The sequence below is a fragment of the Leopardus geoffroyi genome, chromosome B3, assembly GCF_018350155.1.
Source record: "Leopardus geoffroyi isolate Oge1 chromosome B3, O.geoffroyi_Oge1_pat1.0, whole genome shotgun sequence".
NCBI classification, from domain to species: Eukaryota; Metazoa; Chordata; class Mammalia; order Carnivora; family Felidae; genus Leopardus; species Leopardus geoffroyi.
Genome location: NC_059337.1, coordinates 27662269 through 27675502, shown reverse-complemented (window position 1 = coordinate 27675502; position 13234 = coordinate 27662269). Strand labels below are relative to the sequence as shown.

Genomic DNA, 13234 nt, shown 5'->3' with positions numbered 1-13234 from the left:
GAGGGACCAGCAGAGTCAGATACCTCTGTGCAACTGTCTCCTTTTCACCTTGAGTCTCCCTCACTACAGCAGAAGCCTGTGTGGGCTTCTGCTAAGATGGTCTGTGGGAAACCTCACTGATAGGTGAGAAGACACTATGTAGATATCAGACACTAGTGTTATTATTTGTCTACATTAGGGGAACTGTCTTTTCTGAAGCTATTTGAAGGGCTGATTACAAGTGTACCTATCTGTATGCCCAAAGTACACTTGACTGTTCCCAGAGAGGCCCACTGTCAATTATTCTATTGATCTTCCTAGCAATCTTGAGAGATAGATGAAGAAAGGGACTTCATGGAGGTTGAGGATTTTGCCCAGGGTCATGCAACTTGTAAGCTGAGGTGGGTATGCAGGGATGTTACCCTACGTTCCCCATTTGTGCTTGACTATGGAGATATCATTTCCCAGCATGCTCCCCAGCCATGTATAGCTTTTTTCATGATGACCGGTCTCAGCTGTCTGCATAGATATGATAAATATTTGGCCATAGAATCTGCTATGAAATTATGTGAATAGTGTGAAAGTGTGTGAATAGGGATCTGGTCCCATGGGCTACCAGGACAGTAAGCCCTGACATCCTTCCTCAACTGGGTGGTTCACAGCTCCAGAGGATGCCAGGTTCTTCAACTGTCCTGTACCATGGAAAAATTAAACTTTACTTTCTGTAATTGCTCTATATTCTAGGATTCATAGAATAGTTTCATTGAGCTTGCCACTGAACTAAAAATTTTAGTGCTATTCTTTTTAACAGGTCTAAAAAGTACCATGTATGATCATTAAAGAAACTTTGAAAACATATTTGGTTTGTCAACTCTGCTGTATATGTCAGTTATGTAGAAAAATGTTTTTAGAATAATACCTCTTTCTTTAAAAAACTATCATTTTGATTCGCATTTATTACTATTTTTTAAATTTGAGTATAGTTGACATATAATATTTTATTTTTAGATATACAGAACAGTGTTTCAGCAACTGTCTATGTCATCCTACTCTCAACATAAGTGTAGCTACCATCTGTCACCATGCAACACTCTTAAAATACCACGGACTATATTCAGTACTATGCTGTACTTTTTTTATTCCTGTGTTTTGTTCATTCTATAACTGGAAGACTGTATTTCCTCCTCCCCTTCACCCCTTTTGCCCATCCCTCAGCCTCCCTCCTCTCTGGCAACCATCTGTATTTATAGGTCTGTGTCTGCTTTTTGTTTATTCATTTGTTTTGTTTTTTAGATTTCATATGTGAGTAAAATCAAATGGTATTTGTCTTTCTCTTTTTGACTAATTTCACTTAGCATAATATCTTCTAGGTCCATCCATGTTGTCACTGATGGCAAGATCTTTTCCTTTTTTATGGCTAAGTAATATTCTATTCTATGTAAATATAAATATAAATACACATACACATGCACCACATATTTTATATCCTTTCATTTATTGAAGGACACTTGGGCTGCTTCCATATCTTGGCTATTGTAAATAATGCTACAATAAACATAAGGGTGCATATATATTTTTGAATTAATGTTTTTGTTTTCTTTGGGTAAACACCCAGCAGTGGAATTATTGGATCATATGGTATTTCTATTTTTAATTTTTTTGAGGAATCTCCATACTGTTTTCCACAATGGCTGCACTAATTTACATTTCCACCAATAGTGCATGAGGGTTCATTTTTCTCCACATCCTTATCAACACCTTTTTATTTCTTGTCTTTTTCATTTTTGCCATTCTGACAGGTATATAGTGATATCTTCTTCGATATCTTAAAGTGGTTTTGATTTGTAATTCCCTGATGATTAGTGATTTAGTGATACTGAGAACCTTTTCATGAATATGCTGGCCATCTGTATGTCTTCTTTGGAGAAATGTCTATTTAGGTCCTCTGTCCATTTTTTAATTGGATTTGTGTGTGTGTGTGTGTGTGTGTGTGTGTGTGTGTGTGTGTATGTTTGTGTGTGTGTGTGTGTGCGCATGTGTGTGTGTTGAGTTATATAAGTTCTTCCTATATTTTGGATATTAACCCCTTATCAGATATATCATTTGCTAAGGTTTTTTCCCTTTCAGTATGTTGCTTTCTGTTTTGTTGGTGGTTTCCTTCACTGTGCAGAAGCTTTTTAGTTTGAGGTAGTCCCAGTAGTTTATTTTTAATTTTTTTAGATTTTTTAAAAACCTCTGCAATTATTAGTTTATTAGTGTCATCCAGGACTCAGATATTCAGTATTCCTACTGAAATTACATAAACAAATGCAAATGGAAAGTATCCAAGTCAAAATTATATAACAAAACATCACTCCATCACAAAATTGTGTACAATTACAAGAATGCTATTTTAAAACACTGGCACTTTAAGAGAACTATAATCTCAAAAACCACAAAATTGCCAAATTGTTCCCTAAACTGCTAAGTAGATAAACATGACTCTAATGAATGAGTTTGGGTTTCGTAAAGAAAAATCAAATTCAAATCCAATAGCTCCTACTGAAATACAAGGTTTTAAATGTCTTCTTCCCTCAGGCCTATTTGATTTATATAAAGGAGCAAACTACAATATAGGAAAATATACCAGATTTTAAGTGTGGTATACATTTTAGAAGTTGGTCCAATTAATTAAAAATACCTTTAATGGAGAGTCAAGTTTCCTAAGAAATCCATATTAAGATAAATAGGAGAAGACATTTACAGCCAGCACTTTTTTTTTCCAGAGCCTTTTCTGGGACTAATGTCAACAAAAAATTTAATATGGCAGTCTTGTATTTTAAGCTCACACTTTTGGGGATACATTCTCAGGTCTTCTTTAATGTGGGAACTGCAAATATAACTGCCATTACATGGTAATGGGTGTTAAAGAATGTAGAGTCCTCATGTAAAGATTAGAACATACTTTTCTCTTAGTCCTTCAAGGACAGACTTTCAAAATGTTTGATTCTACTAATCCCATGCTGTGAATAGACTGATTACTCTTCACTTTATATATGTGACTGGGCTATGTGAAATCTGTATCAACTGATCAAGACTGGAGTTTCAGTTATGGATGAAAACTATCTCAATTCAACTTTATTACCCTCATCATGAGTATGCAGGGTGTAAACAAAACTTTTTATCAGCTAACTATATGAAAAGATAAACACTGTAATAACCCATGTGATCCAAAATGGGCAAAAGCAAAAGACTAACTTCCCCTCAAGGAGAAAAATTTCAGACGTATGAAAAGGACAACAACACTAATACAAAAATTGTATTTATTTAGAAGCATTCAGAATGTCAACAAAACAGCTGCAACTTTTTTTTTTTTGCAACTACAGAGTGGTATTCAGTTAACATAACAACTAAGCTGCATCAGAGACAACTGAAGATGAAAAAACTACCATTCCCATATATAACTAATTTGTGCTGTGCACAAACAAGAACCTGCTTTAAATTTCCATGCGAATTTACAACCCCCATACTGTACCAGGCAAGGTTAGTGGCTATTGAAAATACCACCAGGACAGGGCTATCTAAAGACACATTAGGTAGTGTGTTAACTATACAAAAAAAGACACTCTACAGATTAAAAAAATCCTACACAGCCTTACATTTCAATTTTTTTCTTTAAAAGGAGTGAGTTGTATACAGGGGGGTTAAATTCTTTATAGACAAGAAAGAAAAAACTGTGCTAGAACCAACTTATTCATCATTATCTTCTTCATCTTCATCTTCTTCATCTTCCTCCTCTTCCTCCTCCTCATCTTCCTCGTCCTCCTCCTCTTCCTTCTTTTTCTTGCTTTTTTCAGCCTTGATGACTCCCTTTTTTGCTGTATCAGGATTTCCTTTAGCTCAGTATGCAGCAATATCCTTTTCATATTTTTCCTTCAGCTTCGCAGCCTTCTTTTCATAAGGCTGCTTGTCATCTGCAGTGGTGTTAATTCCACATGTCTCCCAGCTTCTTTGCAACATCACCAATGGATAGGCCAGGATGTTCTCCTTTGATTTTTGGGTGATACTCAGAACAAAACAAGAAAAAGGCCGAAGGAGGCCTCTTCGGTGCATTGGGGTTCTTGAACTTCTTTCTTGTTTCCCCTTTAGGGGGGATTAAGTTTTCATTTCTTTTTCATAACGGGCCTTGTCCACCTTTGCCATGTCTTCAAACTTTCCTTTGTCTTTAGCAGGCATGGTCTTCCACCTCTCTGAGCACTTCTTAGAAAATTCTGAGAAGTTGACTAAAACATCTGGATGCTTCTTCTTGTGCTCCTCTCAGCAAGTTTGCACAAAGAATACATGTGATAACATTTTGCTTCTTGGCTCCTTAGGATCTCCTTTGCCCATGTTTAATTATTTTCCTCAGGAAGCCATAGAGTCACCCAGTGCCCATCTGGCTCTCACTTGCCCTGGCACTGTCTCTATCCCCAGTAGTTTATTTTTGCTTCTGTTTCACTTGCCTTAAGAGACACATCTAGAAAACTGTTGCTATTGCCAGTGTGAAAGAAATGACTGCCTATATTCTCTCCTAGGGTTTTAGTGTTTCAGGTTTCACATTTAGATCTTTAATCCATTTTGAGCTTATTTTTGTATATAATGTCAGAGAGTAGTCCAGTTTCATTCTTTTCCATGTAGCTGTCCAGTTTTCCAGAACCATTTATTGAAAAGACTGTCTTTTCCTTATGGTATATTCTTGCTTAGTTGTCATAGATTAATTGACCAAGTAAGTGTGGGTTTATTTCTGGAGTCTCCATTCTGTTCCATTGATCTGTTTTTGTGCCAGTACCATGCTGTTTTGATTACTATAGCTTTGTAGTATATCTTGAAATCTGGGATTGTGATATCTCCAGCTTTGATTTCCATTTAAAAAGGAGTTGTTGAATCAGATTTTGGAAGTGTGAAATGATTATTCATTAAATTAATTAAATCTAAGAGAATGCAAAACAAGACTTAGCCATTTTGAAAATATCAGAAAGGTATTGAAAAAGATGTTTCAACATGACTTTCTGCATTCTACAAACGTGTCAAGCACAGACCATGTACCAGCACCCTTCCACAAACAGAGACAGAGTACAAACACCCCAGAGCCTGCTCTTGAGGGCCGGCCAGTGGGAGAGCACACCTCAGGGCTGGGCAGTGATAGTGTCATTAGAAGATGAGATTCAGTGGGTCTGGGGATGTGATATGAGCAGAGGTGGAACTCAAAGGACTCTAAAGGCTTGGGGAGACTCAGATTCACCTAGGCCCCGAGAACCACAGGTAAGAAAGATATAATAATGATGATTGGGTCAGGACACTGTCAGGAGACCTCAGAGGGGGCCAACAGCATGGCCTGATTGTTAAATTATAATTGTTAAATTATAAATTCTTAAAAGACTCTGTTGGTACAACCAGTAACAGCACTGCAATTTCTTTTTTGAATTGTTTGGTCACGTCTTAGTCAGTGTGTTTTTTGATCAAATCCACATTCCTACTTTCCAGAAAACTTAGGGGAATATAATTGATAAATACAAGCCTGATAGCCCAGATAAAGCTTGTGTCCAGGAAACTCAGCCTTTAAAAATGTAGTGAAGATCCTCCAAATTTGAATTTTAGCATCTCCAGCAAGAAACATATGCAAATACTCAACGTTAACTTTGCCCTCCTCTGTAACTTTCACCAAGCTGCTTTTTATGATGCCATGCATTTACAGGTCAGCAGTGTTTTCCTTCATACCATGTTATGGAAAGAATTTCTAACGTGCTTTGAGATTGATATTACCCAAAGCTTCATAAAGATGTCTGAGGTTTGGCAGACTAGACAGATGCAAATAGGACTGCTGTTGGTGTGACTTGGGGCCTACTTTTTCTCTTACAGGTGCTGTATACGGTGGCTGAAAGTTGCAAGCCTGTTTGTCTTTGTGGTGGTGTGCTCTGTGAGTACCACAGAGCTCTGCTGATGGGTCAGCAGAGCCATGGGGTGCCATGGGCTGGGTAGCAAGGCACCTGAGATATGGCGCTCACACTTTCTTTGGAGGAGATGCTGAGGGCATGTGGGATGGTGGGCTGAGGTTGGTGAGGGAGGCATCCCCTTAGCAATGCTCAACTGCTGTGATCCACATGTGACACAACAGAAGACCTGGGGACTTGGCTTTGCTCTATAGAAGCAGTTAGCTTACTCCCTGGATCTAACTTTCCACCTCAAAGTGGCTTGCCAATTCTGTTTTCAACCACATGCAATAAAACTATTTGTGTTAGGATATGTCCAGCATCATGGGTGGCCCCAAGAATGTTTAGTGTCCCTTTGAGATGGTGCTCTAGGCCTCCATCTAACTGGGCTGCCCTGTTTGGGAGGGAATGAAGCTCCCTGTTTGCCCTTTTCTTGGATGCTTCTCCAATTCCACTTGCCCATGCATTATAAGGGAGGACTGCAGAGCCATGTTTCTGGAGGTGACCTGAGTATGCCCTCTGACAGGAAGAGTCAGGTGTCTTGCTGCATTTGTGTGGTTTATATCCTGATGTAGTCCTCACTGGAATCACATTGCAGGTGCTCAAATTTTTTTGCCAAATGAGTGTAAGATTCTTTGTGCCCAGGTGTGCATATCTGTATGTGTACACATGTGTGTGTACATGCCTGGCTGTGTGTGCACATGTGGGTGTGAGGTCCTCTGTGTCTGGCTGTGTGTTTGTGTGTCTGAATGCCTGTGTGGGACATGTGGGTCATTTGTGGTCTGTGATCATTTTAAGATTGTATCTGTGCTTGGGGTCTTAATTCTGGGGGTGTATCAATTTTCAGCATTGACATAGGATAGTTTGTGTGCACCATTGCTGAAGACCCCAGTGGGTGGTTGGTGCATGCTGCTGTGACAGCATGTGAGATTGTGAGCAAGGATGGGGTGTGTGAATGGTGTTTTCATGACTGTGCAATGTAGATTCCAAGATGTGTGTAGCCATGGCTCTTCTATGTAGGCAGCCTGTGGTTATGGCTCATGCTGAACGCTATATGGCTGGAAACTTCACATGACCAAATGTGGCTGTGAATACTTATTTTTCATTATCTGTATCTGTGGACATGAATATTGGGGCTCTGTGTATGTGTGCAAGATTGTGCATGAGAAGAGTCTCCTCTTCTAAGTGTGACATATAGAGAGCAATGTTGCATCTTGAGCAGCAAGGGTGGTGCATGAAGTCAATACTGGCTGAATTGAATTGAATACCTGCAACCCTTTAAAAACCCATAGGGAGGGGAGCAGTGGCCCAGAGAAAGGAAGTCTATGCATGAAATAAGAAACAATTACATTGAACTCTGAAAACTTCATGAGTTTACTTTTTTGGCTACCAGTTTACCTCTTTATTTCCTATTCACATAAATGTGTGGTTCTGAAGCTCCAGCTGTTTAACAAGGCTGGTGGTGGGGTGGGGACTGGGATTTTCAAGGAGAAGGAAGGGTGGGCCAATTCCCCCACTGATTTCCGGAGGTATGACCTGAGCATGTTGTTTAGTCTTAAGCCTTCTTCTGGGAGATAAAGTTTTGGTGATTTGAGGAATTTGTTTTGAACTTCTGTAACAATCATTTTATGATCACTTCAATGTACTTTCTGATCAGGTATAAGCTGCTCTGCGAATTCCACAAAACATACTTTAACCATCACGTGGGTTGTGTTCCCGTTCCTCCAGTATGGGAAAACCACGTTTACCTACCTCTGATGATTTAATTTTGTGGCTGGGTGGTTAATACTTAAAATCAACAAATATCAATAGTTAAGATCCATTATAGTGGAGAATAATATAGTGAATCAGAATTTTATATTTTAATATCTAAGAAAAACTATTTAGAGTGAGCTGGTGAATATTGGATACATCAGTCAACACCATTATCATACCCATATTTTCAAATTTTATCAAAATTATTTAAATCCTATTGTTTTTCTGCTATAAATCTATCATTAAATGTTTCTGATTGTTACAGATTTTATTCAGCCTGTATCCAGATCAAGGAAAGTTCTGGCAGTTGTTGGCTGTGTCACCCCTGCAAAGCTACTGTATCCAGTCTGTAGACTGCAAAGGATAGTTGTCCATGGTTGAGATTCACAGAGACACCAGAGAACTATTACAACTGTTACTGAAGGTCACAGCATAGGTGATCACTGTTCCTCTCATGAGTATTGTGTTCCTCTAGGACATTAAAAAATTTCTTTTAAAGTTCACTTATTTATTTTTGAGAGAGAGCACGCATAAACTGGGGAGAGGCAAAGAGAGAGGGAGAGGGAGAATCAGAAGCAGGCTCTGTGCGCTGTCAGCATGGAGCCTGATGTGGGGTTCGATCTCATGAACCGTGAGACCATGACCGGAGCCGAAATCAAGAGTCTGCTGCTTAACTGACCGAGCCACCCAGGCACCCCTTACTGCAGGACATGTGATGAAACATGAGGCCAGAACAGAAGACAAGAGAAGCACTAGTGAGACTGTGATGGATAGCTGGTGGTGAGGTTCCTCCTGGGGTGATGATGATAGCCAACTGGCACATTCCAGTTAGGGCCTGGCTCCCCTGGGCTCTTGGATACTCTGATTTGTACCCCTACCCATTTCCTTTTGCATTTCAGCTTAGGTGGTTTCTAATGACCTATATTTTTCTTTTCTTTTCTCTTTTCTTTTCTTTTCTTTTCTTTTCTTTTCTTTTCTTTTCTTTCCTTTCCTTTCCTTTTCTCTTCTTTTCTTTTCTCTTCTTTTCTTTCTTTTATTTTTTATTTTTTTAGAGAGAGTGTGTGAGCAGGAGAGGGGCGGAGGGAGAGAGATAATCTTAAGCAAGCTCCACACTCAGCATGGAGCCCCATGCAGGGCTCGATCTCATGACTGTGAGATCATGATCTGAGCTGAAATCAGGAGTCAGACTCTCAACTGACTGAGCCACACAGGTGCCCCTCTACTGGCCTTTCTTTAAATTCATTGGTTCTTTTCTTTGGCTGTGTCATCTGGGCTTGATGACTGCTTGGTTTCTTCAAATCAAGTTCTCTCGTGTCTTTTTGTAGGCCTCATAGTTTGTCAATAAAAGCCAGATGTGTTGTATAGGATAATAGATATTGAGTGTGTTAGTCAACTTGGACTGCCCTAACAAAATACCACAGCCTGGGGGTAACAGACACTTATCATTCACAGTTCTGGAGGCTGGACGTCCAAAGTCAAGGTGCTGACCAATTTGATTTCTGGTGAGGGCTCTCTTTCTGGCTGGCAGATGGCTGCCTTCCTCCTATGTCCTACAGGGCCTTTCCTCAGTGTGTGTGTGTGTGTGTGTGTGTGTGTGTGTGTGTGTGTGCATGTGTATGTGGAGAGAAGGAGCATTCTCTGGTGGCTGTTCTTATAAGGACACAATCCTTTCATATCAGGGCCCCACTGTATGACTTCATTGAACCTCAGTTACTTCCTTAGAGGCCCCATCTCTAGACATAGCCACACTGGGGGTCAAGGCTTCAACATATGAATTTGGCAGGGGGACATAGCATTCAATCCATAACACTGTGGGCTTTAGCTGGGGTTCTGTGTAAATCTAGTCAGAGTTCGGCTATGCTGCAGTGTGTGGTTGCCATGGTAACCTCTAATATCCTAGACACTTGGAATTGCTTGGCTTCTCTCCAGCTGTCTGCTAGGCTGTGCACTGTTCCTACTCCTCTGCGAGGGGTAGAGTTACTTTCCCCTCTTTCCTGCCACTACTGGCTGCTGGGGTTACATTGTGCCCTTAGGCTACCAGATTTGATGTGCTTCCCCAGGAAATTAAGGTTTCTCCACCAGTCTTCTCAATCTCTCCATATCTTCCCTGTGAGCACCTGCTAGGGTCCCTGGAGCAAAACCGTACAAGAAGATGCTAACACCCCTATTTTGTGGCTCCCAGGGCCTCCCAAGTCTCACGCTAGCCCACACTTGACCTTGAGCTGTTTAAAAATTTTCTGATTTAATCTTGCCTGCTTCTGTATGTGGTGGTAGCACCTGTCTCAGGGAAGCAATGCTTGGCCCTGTTCCTCCCCGCATTCACCTGCCTTACTCTAGATTTCAAGTTAGGTGTTGTGATGCAGCCTCATTCTTGATAGAATAAGTCATTAACTTAACATTTGTTCCCTGTTTTCTGGTTGTGAGAGTGGGATTGGTGTGTTTCTAGCTCTTTATGTATCCCAAATGAAACTGGAAGTCCAGAGCCCACACCCTCTCTTAGAATGGACATTGGGATTAGGATATTGAAGCATGAAATCCCCTAAAGTTCCCAGTCCTGCTTAGAGCAGTAGGGTTAGTGGTAGGTCCTGAGGAAGGGACATCTTGGAAAGCAAACAAAGGAGGAGAAGAGGGCAAGGAGGAGAAAGGAGTGGGGAGGAAGAGGAAGCAGGTGGAGGAGAAGGGTGGTGGAGGAGGAGGGAGAAGAGGAGGCAGATGTGTCCATTTCAAGTATTTATGATAATTACCTTTTATTTTCTGATTATTGCCTTTTAAAAGGAATTAAATCATGCATAGAGCTACATGGAAAGATTTTTTTCTCTAGTATCTTCAATTGATAAGCTGGGTGCACTGAAATTTTAGGAAATTGGATAATTTTCCTTGCAGTCACCAAAAGCTATCACATATTATTGTTTCTTCTAGTTCTTCTGGGGAGTTCCCCAGAATATCCTCTCACTCAGCTGAGCCACTCTTCACCCACAGGGTATCAGCAACATTCCAGAAAGACCTGGCACTTAAGGCCTTCAGGTGGGCTCATGAGATGGCTCTGGTGAGCAGTGCATGGTGGATCCCTGCCCTTTAATAAATGAGAGCACTCATCTGTACCTGCTCTCAGGACAGGGTAGCTCTGTTGTCCATCTAAGGGCTTGCTAAAGTCTTGATGTTTGCTTCACCACTTTAAAAATGTGTCTGAGTTTTAGGTAAAGATGTATATCCCTGTGAGAGAATTGGAAAGCTCTGTGATTTTTATGAGCTTTGTTTTTCATTCATATGTCTTACCTCTATATCATCTCCATTAAACAAAACTAAGATATCCTTCTGCTTTCCTCAGCTCCTCCTTGAGCCTTCTCAAAGAAAGGTGTGGAGGCCTGGCTTCATGATGTCCCTATAGGATAGATGCTGCCTTCCCTTCATGGGACTTCACTGTAGGTGATCATAGCCTGCTGTCCAGGCTGACCCAAGAGCTTGGAGTGAAGGGCTGGATACTGTCCAGAAACAGTCTTCAGTGAGAACCAGATAGGGAGAGGGAAATATTTTGGAGAATCTGGGTTATTACTGTACTGTGGCAACTCCTGTATGAACCTTAGCAGTTAGTAGAAATCATAAGTAAGCATAAGTAAGGATATAACAGGATAAAATCAGATAATAACAAATAAGAGTCCTCTATTCATCCCACCAAGAAATGTACCTTGTCACTTTTATTCTACAGCATTGTGCACAGTCTTCCTTCCAAAGCAGCCCAAGTACACTAGGCCTTTCCTGGGACTTGAATGAGCCTAGGCCCATCCTGGTGGCTGGCAGGCAAAAATGGTTTCTCCTGGCAGCAAGGGCAACTGGGGAGGTCTCTCTCCTGTTCTCTGAGCAGCGTGTATATTTGGGTGAAGACAGAAGAGAAGTGGAAGGGATAGAGAGAGCTGTGTGAGATGGTAGGGATGTTGCAGAGTGGCTCTTATATGTTTAGTGACATTTGTGAAGGATGGCAAGTCAGACTTTATTCAGAAACCTAGTGATAGTTGTAGAGACCACTGCAGTGTGGGAGAGGGATTGAACTTGAAAACTGGGACTTTAAAACTAAGGAACAGGGTGGGGGGCAGTGGATAAAAAACTACCAAGAGGAAGCATCAGGGGTGAGAGGAGACTCTGGCCAAGCTGACCTCACTGGATTCTTGCTGTAGGCCGGCCAGAGTGATCAGACATCAATTAAGGATGGTGGGGCATGAGGAACCTGATCAGATATTGAGTGTGATCAGATATGGGGAATGCAGATTCTGACTAAATTAACCTACCAGGATTCTTGCTAAAACTGGACAATGCAGAGATAAACACAGAACCCCCAAAGTCATGGCTTAGTCTTAGAGAAGAGAGTTCAAAGGTGCATGACTAAAGTTTGGTCAAAAAGAGACTCACTCTGTCAATCATTAACCCTAATTAAGGCTGATTTAAGCTTCTTGTGGGTTCCTCAGAAAACATAATAGATTTCCCATATGTTTCTGGAAGCTCACAGACCTTCTTCAAGGACCCTAGGCTGAGAACTTCCTGAGGGGGGTTGTGAAAGGAGAGATCAGAGGTCATAGGTCTCCCTCAAATGTCCCCAGAGAGCCAACTGCTGATGGTATCTACAAAAGGTGTGGGCAGACTGGGGAAAAGCTAGCTTGTGCACCAGAGTTTGGACCTTTGAAGGTGATTCTCAGCAAAGGGGTGTTATTGTGCAGGTCTGAGGCAGGCAGTGATTCTGGCCTGGTTTTGAAAGTCAGTAGTGGTGTTCTCATTGTTGTTCTCATTAGTGAAGAACCCCATTGTTCTTCCTTGTTGACTTCTGGCCAGACCCCTGGATGGACCGAGCTGAGTAAGAGGCCTGGATGACAGACACTAGGGGTGTGTGTTTTAGTGGGAAGTGATCTTGGAGAAAGCTCCCGTATGCATTAACTGGAGAATAACAAAGCTACCTTTTCTCCTATGAGGTTTTCTTTGTAACAATCAGGCTTTGTCACCTCAGTAATTGTAGGGGTTATTTTAGAAGCTTTGTGAAACAGGAAATGACTGTGATTGCAGGCACCTGAGGTTCTTTTTCCCGGAGTTGTTCTCTGTGCTTATTATGGGGGAGACATGTTCAAGGCTCCCAGGTCATTAGGTGAATAATGGTCAGCAAGCCAGGTTAAATATAAGCAGCTTAATTAGGCTTGTTCACTGGCCTTCCTCCTTTTCTTCTCTCCCTCCTCCCTTCTATTATTTTTCTTTGTTTCTTGACATATGGTCCATTTTCCATCACACCCTTCATAGTAGATCTGGGCTCCCAAAGTACATAAAGGAAACACTATACACATTAAAGGATTTTGTCCCCTCCTGTTCTTCCTCTCTTACATCCTAAGCTCCTTATACTACCTCATAATTATGTTCTCCAATATGGTAACCACTAGCCACTAGCCACTAGTGGCTCTTTAAATTTAAATTTATGTTAATGAAGTAAATAACATTAAAGTTTCACTACCTCATTCACACCAGCCATATTTCAAATGCATAATAGTCAAATGTGATTTGTGGCTACCATATCAGGC

The 13234-nt window shown here is 41.0% G+C and overlaps 1 protein-coding gene and 1 pseudogene across 1 annotated transcript in view; one reads left to right on the top strand and one right to left on the bottom strand.

Annotated features, from left to right (window-relative positions):
- The window catches only part of OCA2 (OCA2 melanosomal transmembrane protein), a 504847-nt gene that overhangs the window by 117484 nt on the left and 374129 nt on the right, over nucleotides 1-13234 (top strand). The window contains exons 5-6 of the mRNA XM_045448936.1: nucleotides 5857-5914; nucleotides 7948-8020. Coding sequence (XP_045304892.1) covers nucleotides 5857-5914; nucleotides 7948-8020 — 131 coding nt within the window. The remainder of the gene's footprint in view (nucleotides 1-5856; nucleotides 5915-7947; nucleotides 8021-13234) is intronic.
- LOC123582639 lies at nucleotides 3263-4541 on the bottom strand (annotated as a pseudogene).